The sequence below is a fragment of the Colletotrichum gloeosporioides genome (assembly GCF_011800055.1).
Source record: "Colletotrichum gloeosporioides strain Lc1 chromosome Unknown consensus_41, whole genome shotgun sequence".
NCBI classification, from domain to species: Eukaryota; Fungi; Ascomycota; class Sordariomycetes; order Glomerellales; family Glomerellaceae; genus Colletotrichum; species Colletotrichum gloeosporioides.
In genome coordinates this window covers 369,283-387,128 of record NW_025544686.1, presented here as the reverse complement: position 1 = coordinate 387,128, position 17,846 = coordinate 369,283, and the positions used below count along the sequence as shown (strand labels likewise).

General features: G+C 45.6%; 3 protein-coding genes across 3 annotated transcripts; 2 read left to right on the top strand and 1 right to left on the bottom strand.

Annotated features, from left to right (window-relative positions):
- Window positions 1-3,517: 3,517 nt before the first annotated feature.
- On the top strand, window positions 3,518-4,774 carry GCG54_00005697 (uncharacterized protein; the record flags this gene model as incomplete). Its single annotated transcript, XM_045405715.1, has 1 exon — window positions 3,518-4,774. One exon carries the CDS (start codon window positions 3,518-3,520, stop codon window positions 4,772-4,774), a length of 1,257 nt encoding a protein of 418 aa, XP_045264817.1.
- Window positions 4,775-10,590: 5,816 nt separating this feature from the next.
- GCG54_00005696 (uncharacterized protein) lies at window positions 10,591-11,281 on the bottom strand (the record flags this gene model as incomplete). Its single annotated transcript, XM_045405714.1, has 3 exons — window positions 10,591-10,816; window positions 10,885-11,067; window positions 11,136-11,281. The coding sequence occupies 3 exons, from the start codon at window positions 11,279-11,281 to the stop codon at window positions 10,591-10,593; spliced, it is 555 nt and encodes a 184-aa protein (XP_045264816.1).
- Window positions 11,282-12,056: 775 nt separating this feature from the next.
- On the top strand, window positions 12,057-17,835 carry GCG54_00005695 (Vegetative incompatibility protein HET-E-1; the record flags this gene model as incomplete). Its single annotated transcript, XM_045405713.1, has 2 exons — window positions 12,057-13,482; window positions 17,492-17,835. The coding sequence occupies 2 exons, from the start codon at window positions 12,057-12,059 to the stop codon at window positions 17,833-17,835; spliced, it is 1,770 nt and encodes a 589-aa protein (XP_045264815.1).
- Window positions 17,836-17,846: the final 11 nt, after the last annotated feature.

Genomic DNA, 17,846 nt, shown 5'->3' with positions numbered 1-17,846 from the left:
GAAAGGAAGGCGAGTGCGAGCTTAAACGTGGCGTAGTGAATTGCAGTCGGCTCAAGTTACACCACGTCGAGGCCCGACGCGAAGGGGCCGCTGCCGTTGCCGTTGTTCTTGCCGTTGCGGCTGCCCTCAGTCTCCCGTATGCACCAGAAAGGGAAGTCGAGACAGACCGAGACACCTTCTAGAAACCCCCCCCCCCCCCAGNTCACTGCACGTCTGACCTTTTCTTACCTTACCTTACCTCACGGACACTGGCCGCTTTCTCATCTATATCCGGGTCGAGGTTAGACTGATTACCATTTCCATTCCCATCCCCACGCCCGCGCACCCGCCTTACACATACATCCTTCTACACGCAAAGCCTCTTTCTCTCTCTCTGCAAGGCTCCCTCTGCCTCTCCACACGAATCCCACTCGGCCACCTCACCCCTCACCTCTGATTTTTTTTTTCCGTCCCTCTCACTGATGGTGGTGGTGCATTGTATTAGCTGCTGCAAGTGCTGCAAGTCCCAGCTGCAACACGACCGAAAAACCTGCACGACGATTGGGAACAGCGCCATCGCAGTCGACCCTCCGTCCCCGACTCGAACCCTCGTTCATTGGGCACAAGTGCTGCTACCCAGCCTACCCTTTTTTCAATCTGTTTGTATCTAATCTATTTTTCCCAGTCGTTTGTTTCGCTCGTCTCCATAAAGTCGGTCCAATGCCCATCACGTCCCGCTTGTGGCTAAATCCTGTGACGCCGCATTCCCTGTCGCTGGAGCTGCGGGAAGCAGGTAGCCTCACCGATGAATTCGCTCAGCATGTCTCTTCCAGACGTTGACCGAGCAAGCTGCCAAGGACACGAGTCGTCAACATGAGCATTGGACACATGTCTTCTTGGGCTTCGAGGGTTGAGGCCCGCTGCCCGCTACAATACCACTGCTGCTACGGATACATCCCACGACATGGGAATACACTGCAGCAGGCGACGCACTAACAGTAGCTGCGTCCCGATAAGGCCAATGGCCATGATGCCGGCCGTTAATGTGTGGCGTCGATAGGGCCAGAGGCGGACAGCGGAAAGCCTCAGACACACTCGATAATTCGCAGGAGCCTCGAACCAAAGACATTGTCAAGTTGTCAAGCCGACAAAAAAAAGTAACAAGAAATCGCCAATGGTTCGGCGATCCGGCCACCAGTACAACGATCTACTCTTCCCCTCCACACCTCTCGCCCCTCCAGTCAGTTACCCCTCCCTCCACTCCGTCCCGGTCCTCGCCCTCTCACTCTCGAGTCTCGATTGGATGTCTTCCCGCAGTCCGTCTCCCCCAATCCAGCCCAGTCCAGCCGACCAACCAGTCATCCAGTCTGGGCCCCCAGCATGCAAGCCTAGCAAACTCGCAAGAACCCGCCGCTGCGGCATACGCAAATGCGTGAGGGCACACCATACGCCGTGACGCCCACACACATGCCAATTTTCTCTCAATTGCGGGATACACACGGCTTGACGGGTAGACCGGGGAGTCCTGGAGCATTGCTGCCCAAAGGCTCGAACTTGCGTTGCGGCGCCCCGCGAGAATGCGCAAGAGAGGGACCACCACAGGCCACGCCCACGCCCACGCCCAACCCAACCGCCGGTCACGCACAACACTTTTGCAACGAGAACTTTTTTCCCATTTCTTTTTGCTTCTGATAGGAAGACCGGCGAGAGACGAAAGGCCCGTTACAGCCATTTTGCGATACGTACCATCTGCAGCAAAATATGGGGGACCACCAGAGGCGCCAACAGACCCAGCAGCAGAAGGACCATGACCAGCACCCACCAAACCAAGAGAGAGGCTCATCTGCCCACCGCCGGCTGGCTGGCTGGCCACTGGATCCTCCGACTTCTTGCTGCATGGCATGGCATGGCATGGACATGGTACGGCTGCAGTGAGCGCACATGTGCGATGATTCTTTTTTAATTCTTAATCCTCCTCTGTCCCACGCCCTCAAGGAACTCTCCTCTCCTTTTGCCTTTCTCCTTCGCCGTTGACACATGTCTACCTCCCCCGGACCGTCGCCATCTGCTTATCACACTTGCGATTCCGCGTCTTGTCCCCTTTGCTCGGTCAGTCAAAGACTGAACAACAGACAGCATAAAGGGGCAATCCGTGAGAAAACACGGTTTATATCAGCCATACCTATAAGACCGGACGACCTGGTTGCGCCATCGAAGCCGCCCGGCCTATCACGGAACAACCAGCACACCTCTCCGAATCGATTCAGCCATCGAGGAGACGCCGAACGCCGTGAGACTCTTTCTCACACCCCGGTAGCTCGGGCATCCATTTCCATCGCCATCCACGGCTGGGATACAGGAATCATAAAACAGTTCCCCTTCGGCGGTCCGTCTGCTGGCTCTCATTCCGCTTGAAGCGCCAACTCAGCAGCTACAAGCAGGCCCTCAGCTTTCGGGAAGCTTGCATCCCGCGCGGCGCTCATTACTCGGCACTGAGTTGCTATCTTGGGTTCCTTCTTTTCATCTAGTACTGCCTCTTGCGGTATTCATCCCACCCTCCGACATTACAACTCACATCCGACAAATTCCAGAGCTCTTGCTTTACCCGGGTCCCCCACGCTTGTCTTCGACACTTTCCCCAACTAGTTTCATCCAATTACCTTGTTCAAGGCCATCATCGGAGCTCGCCTTGACCATACCATTGCTTTTGCTCGCGTGCACATAGCACTGCTGCTTCTCTCCTCTCTCGTCAGCCATTTCGCGCTGCTCTACTGCAACCTTCTGAACAAGGACCAGCCCTTGTCGCCCAGGACGAAGGCCGTCCTATCGTCACCGCCCGCCCGATTTTCGTTGCCCCCACAGCCGGGATCCCGCACCTTGTTCCCCGAAACATTCCTCTCCGTTTCTCTGCCTCTGTCTCTCTCGGGGGCCAGCGACCAGGACTGAGGCGTGGGACTGGGTTTCGAGGGACCATCTTCGGCGCCGCCAATCGTTCGTCCGCCATTGGCACTTTGCAACCATTCCACAAAGGCGCATCCCGTGCTCTCCAGGCGCAATCCGGACATCCAGCAGCGCCCTGCTCCCTCTTCTCGAATTTCCCCCGAGATCTATCATGACAACCTATAGCGACCAACGAATATCCTCTTCTCCTTGTCGGAGGTTTCTACTTTGGGTGTTGACGCCTTGACTTGCTACAACTTGCTCACTGTCACTCTCACCACACCTACTCACCGCACATCCACACCACATCAACCGCACGTCCATCTACCGGCCATCGCTAGCGGGAGGCTGATCTGATCCATCCCATTTCCCCCGCCAATTCCCTTCTTCCCCACACCAACGACCAAAAAAAGGCCCCGTCCCCAAGTAGAGGCCCCGATCCGTGAGATCAACATCCAGAAGAAAAAAAGACTGCCGGGACGGCGATCTCTCACAGCGGTCCTCGATCCCTCAACATTGCGACCCCCTCGTCAAATAACCTCAATTGCATTTGGTCGACGATATGCCATCACGCAGGACACGGCCATCAACGCCCAGCATGATGCTGGGTCTTCTCGGGGGCCCGAACTCACCGCCCCATTCTCCTACCTCCGCCGCGCCGGCGATGCTTCAACACAAGTACGCCGCTCGCCATTTGCCACCGTCCGGTATTCAGCCCACAGGCAACGGCCATCAATTCAGCTTTACTCCTTCCAATCGCTTTGCACAGCTATCACCTCGCACGTCATCTGAAGATTCCGACGAAGAATCCGAATCCGAATCCGATTCTGATGATAACGAACTCCCACAAGCACCTCAGGCAAAATCCGAGGATGAAGAGGATGATAGTGACGACGAAGAAAGTGAAGACGATAGTGATGATGACGCAGACGATGAAGACGAGGACGTGCCTATGATGGCTCCTCCTCCAGCTCTCATGTCAGCTCCAATGCGGGCACCAATACGAGCACCTTCGCGCCCGCCAATGCCCCAGAGCATGGCTGTCGACAGCAGTTCCGAAGAGGTGTCGGACGATGAGGAGGACGCAGAAGACGAGGAAGGAGACGATGAAGAGTCCGAAGAGGATTCGGAATCTTCAGACTCTGACTCGGAAATGCTGCCTCACGCCCCCGAAGCGCCCCCGATTCCCCGCCCGGCCCCCGCCGCCGTCGCTGCTGCTGCACCAGTCGCTGCACCAGCGCTGCACGTGAAGGGGAATTTCACCGTCGAAGAAATGTCTGACTTCGATCCCATGGACCAAGATCGCGACGGAATCATGGCGCCTTCGGGCTACTCCTCTCCAGCGTCCGCCCGCTCCCGCTCCCGCGCTCCGGTTACCGCTCCGAAGCCCGACCCGACTTACCGGTTGGCACGGGAATTCGATCACCTCAACTTTCCCAGCTCGGACTCAGAATCCGAGGATTTGGATGCAGACGAGGCACATGAAGAATTCATTCGTGTGCAGCGCACACTGCGAATGCTCAGGCGCCGAACTCACGGGTCAAGCATTGGCAAGCGCACCATATCGGAGCGCAGCGAGTCTGATCATGAGGATATGCCTCTCGACCCCGACGCCGTAGGCTCCAGCGCAAGGAGACTACGACGCCGTGTGGGTGATCAATCAGTCCGCCGGAGCTTCATCTTGCAATTCCAAGACCCCCCGCCCCCGCGCATCGATGAACTCGACGAGCCGGATAGCGAGGTGGAGGGTATCTTCTTTTGCGATCACGAGACACTCGCGAGGGAATTGCCGTATTATTCCATTGAGATCATTGAGTATGAGTCTCCCAGCCCAACCAGCCCTCGCAGCCCGTGAACAACTTTCGTCTTGGCACGCGATATATATACGTTTAGCACCCGACAGCGGTGCATCACATTCAGTCGGACGCTATCAGACCGACGCAAACAATGATATACCTATGATGAACATGCGGGGATAGATTGACGAACAACGACGACGATGATGACGGAATGACGCAAGGTCTCAATGACATTGTTTTTATCTTTCTCCGATGTTTCTCTTGCTCTGGCACCAAAATCTATCGATACCTTTCACGATACTTAGACGTTTTTGCATCGTAAGGACACACAACAGCGCGGAGTAGCATGTTCAGTATGAAGGATGTTTTTTCCCTGATAGAAACGGTATACGTAGAAGAGCCTCATGGTTCTGATGAGACGAATGCCCATGGAAATTTTACCACATGTCTTGACCCTTCCTACCCGCCGTAGCCTTGTGAGGACGACTGCCGAGTCTAACGTCCAGCTCAGCCACCTGAAGCTATCGAAACGTTTCCCGAAGTCCGGTGGTGTCTAGACCGGGCGGGCGGGGGAGATGGGTGGAGGCGAAAAAATGGCGGCGTTATCTAGGCGGTGTGTTTTATGGTGGGAGGGATGGACAGGGTGAGTGGTCGATGACGTGCAGCGGATCAGCGTAGCGTAGCGGGATGGATGGCGAAGGGAAGGGAACATGTGTGTGTATGTGTGAGCGTGTGTTGTGCAGTGGCTATCTAGGCTCTGCTAAGGCGATTTCCACTCACACCTGGACCTGCGCGGAACAGCGAGAGCCATCCGGCTTGGGAGGGCACGGGAGGGGGGAATGGGCATTGGATAGACTGGTATCTGATTGGCTTTGTGGATTCTCGGTGACGGGAGATGATTCTACTGGATGTCTGTCTGGCTGTGTAATAATTCGAGACCACGGGATGCAGGCGAGAGGGGCTTCATTCGGGGGCCGGGCGAGTTGGAGATTGGGCGGGGGGCCACAGTCAGCACGTGTTTGTTGACGAATGCTGGATCTCTCTCGAATCGTATGCTACGAAACTAAGACACCGTGCGATTCTGTAGGTGTGTAGCGTGTACGTGAGATTGTTTACATTGCTGACGATTGTGGATGATGGGAGTGGGTGAGAGCCATTCGGAGCTGGCGGAAGAGGAGGGGACGCTGGAGGGAGGTTCGGGTTCTGGGGCCGTGGTGCGGAGACGGCGGTCTGGTGCTGGCGGGCTGGGGACGTGTGGGGCTGCGGGCTCGGGGGCTACGGGAGGAGGCGGTCGGGGAGGCGGGATATGGGGAAGGGACAACGTGGGATTTGGGGTTTGGGGGCTTGTTCTGGTGACGTGTATAGGGGGAGAAGGTCTAGAACTTGGACCCTTGGGTGATGCGGTGTGTTGTCTTGTTGTTTGTGTTTTGGCCTGGCGTGAGGTGGTGTCAACCTCAAGTCTCATGCAGCAGAAGTGGCTCGGGTTCCGAGGATCGCTGGATGGACGGGTAGTATAAACTGCTTCTTAACAGCCGCGAAATCTATCTAGTCAACTGAGAACAAAATTTTCGTATCGCACCACCGAGTCTGTTTACCAGTCTGGTCGCGAATACCTATTGATCTATAGGTGGGTGCCGCGCAAGTAAGCAAGTTGAAGTTGACGCCGGAAGTCTTGCCTCCACCGTGGCTTTTATACATCCGCTTAGTATTCGAGTCTTCGATGCCTCAAACCCGATCGATGACAGAGCAGAGAGACTGAATCTAGCATGGACCTGGACTATCCTCCGTAATGCCAAAACAACGTTGCCAAGTATGAGGACATGACTCCTTCCATTGCATTCTGAAATTCATTCGGGAGACATTGAGGTCAGATTTAGGTCATGATTTGGAACTAACCCGAGAGCGGGTCTTTCAAACTCTGCATCTGGTCCTGATGATTAGCTGTCACTTTGACTTCAAGCAAAGCTTAGCGGTGTTGTTTTTGGCAATATTTGAGCCTTCTTTCCATCACAGAAGCATAGAGCAAACAGGCCACAATATCTCCTGCTTATCTAGACTGTTTCTAGATCGACCCTCTATTAAGCCTGCGGTCTAATTGATCTAACGCATGGATTTCGCGGACTTATGTATGGTGTAGCATTCATCATTGCCTTGAGGTAGGTATCCGTGCCTATACATTTCTAATAGCTGGAGAAAGACGACCACGAAGGTTACTGAGAGGCTTGATTGTGAATTGTAAACGTCCAGAAACGGGTATCATGACTAACGTATGATGGGATTCTGGGTGGAAAATCGGCTGAGAGTGTTTACAATCTGCTGCCAAAAATATCACCAGACACCATCATTCTTGGCGCCTGAAACTTCCTCTCATCTGCACATAAATCAACTTATACTCTAGTACAGCCAAGTGTTTCTTTTGCTAATACTGGAGACAGCCAACGATGCTTGTGCGTGGGCCAGGAGGCGTCCATGCTCTGTGGGACATGCCAAAAACACATATTATACGTGACCTCTGGGTCAGGAAATGTTGAAGAACGCCAATGAGGTTCTACCAACAAGCCTTCTCTTTACTCCAGGCGGTTTAAGATTTGATTCTGGGGATTCAGGTACTCTGAGATCATTCATCAAGCGCCTGTCAGCATACAACATTGTTTCTGTCTTTGGTCTTAATCCGAGGTTGATTCCAGGGAATATTCTTTTCAAAAGGACGTCTACACCAGTGACCAGACCGTCAATTGAAGGACTACTGCAAATAGGAAATTGCATTCTTCCATGGTTTTCACGTTTTTCTGGAACAGACCAACGTTTCTATGATATCGTGCTGCACTGAGATCTCCCACTTTTCAGAGATTGCTTTGGTAGAGTCATGACGACATCGGCTCATGTGGACGGACTTCTACTTACTTATATATGTTTGTAATACAGTCGTTAATAATATTATTCATGCGAGATAGGTTTTGCTTATGGAATCGCCAAGTCCAATAATCCGCTGTCTTTGTTTTTTAGTAGTATTTTGAGGTACGTTTTTCATTGGCCTTTGGGGTGTAAGTCCAACGTGGGTTGGTATAATTCAGTGCCCTGGTTCTGTCTACTCTTGTGATTAAAAGAAGAGCCCTATGGTATTCGCTGTTTACATCCGGGGATGGGTAAGGGATAAAGGAGGTAGTACATGAGGTTGTTTACGTCGATTTTGCGTCGCTCTCAAGGGCTTGCATCAAGTCACAGACTCTGTCAAAAGGCTCTACAACTAGCCAATAACTTAGAGTTCATTATCAACATCATCTTCATCATTATGGTTAGGAAAAACAAACTCAGACTCAGAATAGCAATTATAGTTGGACATACGATGTTGTCGCATCTTTTGCACATATTGCTTTTGCAAGTGACGGAATATGATATATTACAGTAATACGCGAGGACGTTTTGGCAGGAAAATGCCACATTGGTAGCAGAGTATGCTCTAACACAATGATGCGAAAGATGAAGCGTATATAATACACGCTGACTGTAGGAAAGATCGTTCTAGTTAGTTGAGGTGATAGATTGTCTTCAACATACTCGGCTTTGACCTTCGCTTTGAAGTTTCGACATGACTTGACAACATGGAATTTGAACGTGTGATGTTGGTCTGTGTTCGGACTACTCAGAAACGTATGATCGAGGGACGACGCGTTCCAGTTGACAGCAAATAATGCGCAGTCATACAAACATGAACATCAATATGCGGATTCGAGAATGTCTATGCGAGCTCGTCCACAGATGGCTATTTGCTTCGGCGAATCCCACGTCAGGAGCCATGGCTCAGTGGACAGCAGCCCCATCATACTAGCCGACCTCATGCCTCTCGTCCCCAGCTCTACAATGCGAAGACTACGTGAAAGTGCGTCCAGTAATTCACGGTCCATCTCCAACAGTATACGCATAGACTGCGCCGGCATTCGTATCCGAGACGGAGAACAAGACCGGGTCAAACTGAGCATCGGAAATACCGAGGCATTCGTAGTTGCCAAATGAAGCGGGTCGGTAGACCAAATAGAAGGAATTGTAAGAGGTATACTCCATGGCAGCAGCGCATCCCTAGAGAGCTGAACAAGGGCCCAGATCGCCGCGGAAGAATCTCACACTAACATAGGAATTTCTCTTCCTAGGCGACACGCCGGTGCCTGAGTAGTAGATGAAGTATGAGCGGCGTTGTGTGAAGGAGTTGCACGAGACGCTGGAAATGGTCGGGATCGCAGCAGGGCAGGTGGAGCTAGGTGTCGCCGTGACTGTTGGTCTCACAGGACCAGCTAGCTGGTAGGGCGCTGTGAGCAGCAAATATCGTGTGTATTAACTGCGTATGATGGTGATGCGAAGGATAGGTTAACTGCGTTAGAGGCAGTGGCCGCGATCGCAGCGTTGATCGCAGAGGTCGGCACCTTACGTAATCGTTGATTACAGCCCGATTAACGCTGCGATGGGCACCCGTTGTCGACAGTAACTGTTTGTTGGATTGTGATGGGCGGGACTGCGGGACAGGAGCCGCTGACCGTGACTGGGGAAGTGATGGTGGTTGTGACAAGGGAGTTGAGGGCCGTCGTGACTGCTGGAAGAGTAATCGTCGTTGTCACTGTAGAACTGAGGGTTGTCGTGATTGCGGGAAGGGTAACGGTCGCTGTCGCAGCAGAGCAGTCGGCTGCAAATCCGGGAGCGGAGGCAACAACCGCGAAGAGAGCGGACATGATGTCGGACACAGTGGCTGTGCGTAGCGAAAAGTGGAAGCCTGTGGCCAAATGACTTCCTTGAGTTGGGAAAGTGCTGCGTTTTGTGTGGGTATATGTCTATCGGAATGACTGTTCAAGACCTGAAACAAGACTTTGCACGAAATTCGACATGTCAAGTTTATATGCCAAGAGGCGCCGTGCAATTAGCAAGTCCTTGATGTGGCCCGTCTTCATAAGCTGCAGGAATGCTGGAGGGCTCGAATTGTGAGGTGGCTGAAAGCTGAAGTGGAACCTTGGATCGAGAAGGACGGACAGGGAATGGAGGCAACTCAGTCAGTCGCAGTGCTGAAATCCCGGCGCCCATATCTTTGTGAACGGTCCTTCCCAGGGACTTGTGTTGGAATGTTTGGCGCCAATGCTGACCGGCTTGGCATATCCTTGAAATACCTATGCTTGATTAAAGATTGAGACATCCTCAACTTCACCGCCCCTTTCCCCCGCTCTAGATCTCGTCTTGCCCATGCACCTGAGTGAAAAGTGGGCATGATTCTTTCCATCGATCATCTTCAGCTTTGAGAGACTGGAGCAATGAGAAAGTAGATTATGGGATCATGAATTAACTGTACTTGGCGCGGACGGAGTATACGAAAACTCCTTATCAAACAATTGCTTCTCGTCCCAGACGTGCACTAGACGCCCGGGTAAATCAATTACTTGTACACCGGAGGACTTTGCTGCTCAGCAACAGGCGGTCATGTTTATTGCGGTTCATTCTGTAGACTAGATTGCAGCTTCGCCTCTGAGGCAGACAGTATTCTTTCTTTCATTCATGCTTCAGTTAGGTATGACAGCTTATCGCCTGCGGGCACATCTTGCTGACTGCCGCATGATCGTGACTGAAAAGTATGTGAGTGGTCATAGAGAGATCTCTATGGAAAGACATCATTCCCCGTTTAGCAAAATGGAGCACACAACAGCGGAGGACTGAAAAATAGTGCGGTACAAGAGCGGACAGCATTTATTCTTAGTACCATGGTCATACCAAATACAAATAACAGCAGAAGTCCAGATTGCTTTCTCAGTGGTATCGTTTACGTTCGCCGTATTACTCCAATAATGTTCACCTATACCAGAGGAGACATCCCAAGCTCCTTCGTGACTATCCCCGTCTACTGTGCTTGTTTCTCAGCCACAGGTGGTGCCGTTGAAGCGTACTGAGACGGCATTGGAGCGTAGGATTGTGGACCGAACGTCTGAATCGTGCCATTATACGGCCGTGTTGCAACCCTTTTGTGGCAGCTGGAGCAGGCATAGTGAACGTCCTCACACCACCCAGCGATACAGGGTACGCAGGTAAGGCAGACGCAGAGGAGGCAGCAGAGGACACCCGCAACCCTGATATGTCTTGTCAGTCCCGAATTCCCGTGAGGTCTCACGGTCAGTGAATGTAGATTAGCACTTACATTTGCATCGAGGTACCCTCTTTAGTGATAGTGGTCTGTGTTCTCTTCTTGCAAAACGGACAATCGATCGGTTGCGGAGTGTCACCGAGGGCATGCAGTGGCGTTACGGTTGGCGGAGGGGGGAGGGCCTCGATGGTCGGTCCATCGTGCTTTTGACCTGCCCATGGGGTGGATGTCGGCTCGCTAGCGAAGGTCAGTACACATCCTGGGTTTCCATCGTCGTCTGAGATACAGATAAAGAAGATGCTTACTCGGTGTTGATCAGGCTGGTCGGCATTTCCTTGGCTGGGGCTGGACCTGTACCCTGCATCGTGGTTGCTACTGACTCCCTGTCATGAGCTACCGCAGGATGCTGTACCCCGGTGTAGGATGAATCGAATGTGTGAGGTTGTGACATGGCGACTTCTTGTGGGCGAGTTATGGCTTGCCAACGGTTGCTTCACACTGTGTTCAACAAGAACGAAAGAAGAGTTGCCCGGGTATAGATGAGCGGAAAAGCAGTCGGGACGTGAATATAATAAATACAAATGCAAGAGATTTTAGTCTCATTGTTTTGCACCCACAAAAGCTGAATGGGGCGCTGTAAGATTTACGTGTATCACTCTAGGCAGAACCGTACCATCGAGAAGTCATTCGGGCAGGCTATCATTGGCCCCTAGAAAGGAATGATTTGCATTGCACTGCGAAATGCCTTGCGGCACAGCCTTACAGGCAGGTCTCAGACACGAGAAGGGGTTACTGCTGAAGGTGAGTGTCGCCAAGATTAGAACTGCTACAACCAAAAAACGCCCCATCGTTTAGCCATGCATGGGCACATGGTTGGTCGCTATTTGCCCGAAGCTCGGGTAGTAATAGCTTAGGTGTGCTTCGCCTCTTCCTCCCTCTGTACTGCTGTAGCAGGGGTTCGAATGCGTCTCTGTGATTGCCCAGCCTTGTTGTAACCTCTGAATCTTCTGGCAATCCACGTCAGCACAGCCCCTGGACGTAGGACTCCCAGAGACCTACATCACCGGATCGTACTGAATCATCGTTGGGCCCGGAATATGGATATGACGAGAGAAAAATAACCTATCTTAAGAACAGTTGTCCTCCCAATTCAAGCCAAGATTCGATTCGCTCCGTCATTCGGTACTTCGAAATTACCCAAACGACCACGTCGATGTAGCAGCAAGATGCGCTTAATCAAAGCTTCATCAATCAACACCGAAGGGTCACTCATTGAGTTGGTTGACTTCACTCCCGACAGAATCCCACGATATGCCATCCTTTCGCATACTTGGGGGTCTGATGAAGTTGTCTATGCCGACATCAGGAGCCATACAGCTGCGAGGAAAGAATCGTTTGAGAAGATCCGCTACAGCTGCCACCAAACGATTGCCGATGGGTTTGAGTACGTCTGGATTGACTCTTGCTGCATTGACAAAAGCTCCAGCGCAGAGCTTTCTGAGGCCATCAATTCCATGTTCGACTGGTATGATAAGGCCGAAGTGTGCTACGCATATCTTTCGGGCATCTCGTCTACGGTTGACACTTCGAAAACGGACGGCGATTTCGCTGGATGTCGATGGTTTACGCGAGGGTGGACGCTGCAAGAACTCCTAGCCCCTGATGATCTAATTTTCTTCTCGGACGACTGGATCAAGATCGGCGAAAAGCTGACGCTAAGTCGTCCGCTTTCGGTAATCACCGGCATTGAAGAAGACATCCTCAAAGGTACGAAGCCGATTGAATCCGCGAGTATAGCCAAAAGAATGTCTTGGGCATCCCATCGCAAGACCACCAGGCCCGAGGACGTCGCGTATTGTTTGATGGGTCTTTTTGGGGTCAACATGCCAATGCTCTATGGTGAGGGGGACAAGGCGTTTTTGCGCCTGCAGGAAGAGATTATGAAACAGTCCGACGATCAATCGCTGTTCGCGTGGGTCGATCTCTCGGCGTCGACTGAGACTTACCATGGTCTCTTGGCCAAGTCGCCCCGGAACTTCGAGTACTCCAACTCCATTGTACCATACCAGGATTGGGAGCCTCGTCCGCCATACAGTATGACCAATCGGGGCTTGCGTATCGACTTACCTTTGACGCTGAGAGGTGAGGAGCTGTTTGCTGCTGCTTTAGACTGCCCGGCTCCTCCAGACTTTGAAGATTCAAGCTTCCTGGCGATCTATCTGAAGCGTATCTCACAAAGTGATCAGCAGTTCGCCAGGGTAAGGGCGAATCAGTTTGCCAAAGTTCAGGAGCGGGGAGATCGACTAATCCAGGAAAGGGGAAAACGACAGACGATTTTCGTCCGGCAGAATTTCAATGGCGTCATCAGCTCAGAGGGCGTTTTTCCTCAACACGTCTTACAACTACGTTGTGGCCCATCGACCACGGACCACACCTTGATTGAAGTCATCACCTCGGAAGAGCATCAAAAGGACAAACCCAAGGCCCTCATGTCTAGCAGGACGCGCGGGTCCGACTGGCTTCGGACTGCTACCGGACAGACTATTGCTTTTCGAAGTCCGAAGACGAGAGGCCAGCTTGCGGGTGCAGTTGTTTTCTCAATCTCCCAATTTGAAGGCTTTAGGCTCTTAATCATGATTGGGTCGGCCGATAGTGGGAAGGTTGGCATTCATGCACAAGAATTGCCTCCTCGGGAAGAATCAGCGCTGCATACCAATTAAACAAGTCAAGCCTAGGGGTTAGGCTTAACTATTTAACTAGATTTTCACTAAAAGCTTACTTAACTTAATAGACTTAATTTAATTTAACTAATATTACTAATTTAGGAAGTTAGTAAAGCTCTTATAATATCTTAATATATTAGAAATATATTTATCTAATATTATAATATTATCCTACCCCCTATTAACCTTTCTACTTAAAGTAATACTTACTAATAGTAATACTACTACCTTAAACTTAGTTCTAAAAGTACTATATCTCCTTAAATAATAATAGGTTTATTAATAATTTCTATAATATTAATATTAGTTTAGTAAAGCTAAATACCTTCTTATAATTAGTTATTATTACTAAGATAGTAAAGATATTAAGGGCTAACTTATTAAGTATTAAGAAGGTTTATTAATATAAAATCTACTATTAAATAGGATTATTAATAGGTTAAATAACTATAAAGTTAAAATACTTCTCTAATTTATTAATTTTATTAATAGTAGTATTATAAAAGCTACTATCTAACTATTAATTATAATTAGAATTTTTAGGTTTTAGAGGTATTATAATTAATATAAATAACTTTTATAGAGGTTTTAGATAAGTTTATTTATTAGTATAAGTAGTTATCTTAGTATATTACTACTCTTAATACTCTTAAAAACCTTCTTTAGTAGTATAAAGCTACTTATAAGTCTCTTAAGTATTTTAATACTTTTTAAACTATTATAAACCTCTATTAAGGTATAATATTATAGTAGTAATATAGAGGGGAGATTTTTTAAGCTTTTTATAGTAGTTATTAAGTACTTATTAGCTATTAATAATTAATAGGTATATAAATATATAAAAGTTAAAATTAGTAACTTAAAGGGGGTATAATAATATAGTAATATATTTAGACTATAAATAAGTAGAGATACTATTAATTAATAGGGTTTATAAGATTAATATTTAGCTAGATTAATATAATACCCTTATTAATTAAGATTACTATAATAAGAGATTTTAAGATACTTATATAACTATAAAGTTAATCTCTTCTATAATAAGGATATTATAAAACTTATACTAATCCTTAAGTTAATCTAAGAAATACTTAAAGCTTACTAAAATCTCCTAGAGTTAACTATATTTATTACTCTTACCCTAGCTTTTATATTACTTAGTCTATAAATAGAGAGACTTAAGTATTTTATTTAATTTAATAAGGACTTATTAATCTTTATTAATTAGGATATCCTTATTAGAGATATAATTATCCTTATTCTTAAGACCTAAGGAGTAATATATATAGTTAATAATCTAGCTATATTTAAGTAGAGTATAGTAGATTATATTATATATTAAGTTCTATTAAATAGTATTACTTAATATTAGATTTAGCTTTTATAATAACTTCTCCTATAGAGTAAAGGTATATTTATTATTATTAGCCTTATTACTAATAGATAAGAAGGCTTTTAAGTATTATAGTAATAATCTAATATATTTAATAATATTCTAAAGTTTATTAATAGGTCCCTTAGTCCTCTAATAAGCTAAGTCTTCTTAGATCCTATTAGTATTAATAAGATAGTTAGACTTTTACTTAAATACCTCCTTATTAACTTTATAAATAATAGTATAACTAATAAAGTTAAGGATATAGCTATAATATTAAATTTAATAATACTAAGTATCTATTTCTATATATAATTATAAAATAGATAGATATAGAGCCTTAACATAAGTGCTATTAGTACTAATATTATTAGAGATTATAACACTAATCTTATTAAGTAAGTATTAATCTCTTATAACTATATATATTATAGTAGTAATATTCTCACTAGTATAAGTAGTTAAAGATAGTAATAATAGTATATTAATTAAGTAAGGTCTATAAGTTAAATGATATATAAACCTTTATAAGAGCTTTTTATATCTCCTCTTTAATCTATTACTTCTTAAAGGTATAAAGTTATTAAAGTTAATCCTTCTAATTAGTTTTTAACTAATATATCTAAGTATTAATATTATAATTAAATATAGTAAGTATATACTATATATATTAATTACTAAATATTATAAGAAGGTTACTAATATTAATAAGGAAACCTATAACTAACTCTTTAATCTAAGTAGTCTTCTTCTTAAGTATAGTAATAAGAATAGATTAGTAGTACTTAAATAGAGGCCTAAAGTTATTAGCTTTATTAGGAGATATATTACTACCCTCTAGGTAACCTTAGAAGACTTTATATATTACAGTTAGCTATCTGATAGTAGGGTCTACTAATAGAAGCTGGGGATTAACACGTTATAACAGTATATTAGGGTTATAGTCTAGGTTATAGGTTATAGGCTAATAGTAGATCAAGTCTTTAGAGGCTAAGGTAATTAGTCTTAGACTTAATAAGTAATTCGCAGTAAAAGTAAGCTAAGAGTATCTATAAGGATAAATACTAAGTTAATTACTAAAGAGCTATAGAAGTCTAACTATAAGCTAGGCTTAAGGTTATACTATATATAAATCTTAAATAGTTCCTTTATTTAGCTACTAATTCCTAACTAGGTACTAGTGAGCGCTTAGTAATTATTAGTAAGCACTTAGTAACTCTTACTAAGTACTTAGTAATCTATACTACCTACTTAGTCTTATCTTATTATTATGTGACTTATACTATAGTTCTTCTATTTCTGAGTGAGTTCCTGCTGTTCCCGTGGTCCTGTAGTATAAATGTCCTGTCCTAGCCGCCCGACGCCTAAGGTAGGTCGACTAACTGTTATCCTTACTTATAGGTTGTAATATTATATTTATTCTTAAGATATTAAGTAGTAGTAGTTATAGCGTTAGTGTTATATAGCTTATTAAGAGTCTTTACCTTATTATAGTATTAGTAAACCTAATAGGTACTACTCTTCTCACTATTAATAAAGATTTTATAGATAAAGGTACCCTTATTTATAATCTAAGAAGTATAGCTTTAAAAACCCTTCTTTATAATAGCGTTAATATTAATAAACTACTAGTCCCTCTATATAATATAAGGTAGGGCTTTAAGAGTATTATATATAGCTAAGTTAATAGTTAATATATTACTAGTAGTAGTAGATAATATATAAATCTAAATAGTAATCTTATAAAGAGTTAATAGCTTATAATTAATAAAGTAATTAATATATTAATTATAGGTTAGTAGAGGTATTATAGTAACTAGTAAAAGGTTAAAAAAGATATTAAGAGATATATATAAATAGGTTTTTAAGGTATAGAGGTATAGTAATAATAATAATAATAATAGTACTAATAGTACTAGTAATAATATTAAAAAAAGGTTATTTTTAAAGACTAATATAAAGGTTAAAAACAGGCTTTTTTTAACCTCTAGTAAAAGGGCTAGAAATATATTAATTTAGTAATAAAGTAAAAAATATATTTCTAATACTTCTAATAGTTCTTAATAGTACTAACCCTATTATTAAGAAGTACTTAGCCCTACTCTACTACTTATTAGTCTAAAGATATTACTAAACTAGTATTAATAACTACTTAACCTTTTTTTTTTTAGAGATATATTATAATAAAACCTAATAAGTTAATAGTAAGTTTACTATATAGGTAATTATAGAAATATTAATTTAAAACTAGCTTAAGTTATTTATTTTAAGTATAAAAGTTATAAAGGTTATAACCTTAAGTAATTAGAATAAGGCTAGGTACTAAAATATCTAAGTAGGCTTTTTTTTATTTTTTTAAAAAATCTTTTAAAAATCCTAATTAGTCTAGAGGTTAGATTTTTATTATTCTAAGTAATATTAGCTTAATTAAGTTAACTAAGTTTTTAGTGCTATAAGTTTATCTATTTGAATAGCAAAAAGCCTCTAATTTAATTAGTTAATTAATTAATTAATTAATTAGGCTTGAACGGGGTGCTACGCTAGGAAGAATGCACCAGGTCAGCGGAGAAAGGTTTGAGTGAGGAAGAAGCGATCGACTTTGAATCGCTTCAAAAGGTCTTCAAGCCATCACAAGCGGGCAACGATGTCGAGCTGCAATATCACAGGGTGCGAGTATCCATCGAGCCCATAGTAGCGGATGCCTGCAAGTACTTGATGGCAGACATTCTTGTTGAGCCCATCAACCGACCATGGGACCCTTATCAGACAGTTGACACTGTCATTGGCCAATATCAGGCTGTAGTCGGCCGTCAGAACCGAGTCGAAGCCGTTGAAGCATCAGAAATGACTGGATCGAGAAACAAGAAAGTTTCCGCTTGGAAGAGACTTACAGCACGGGTGGCTTAAAAGTGGGTGCT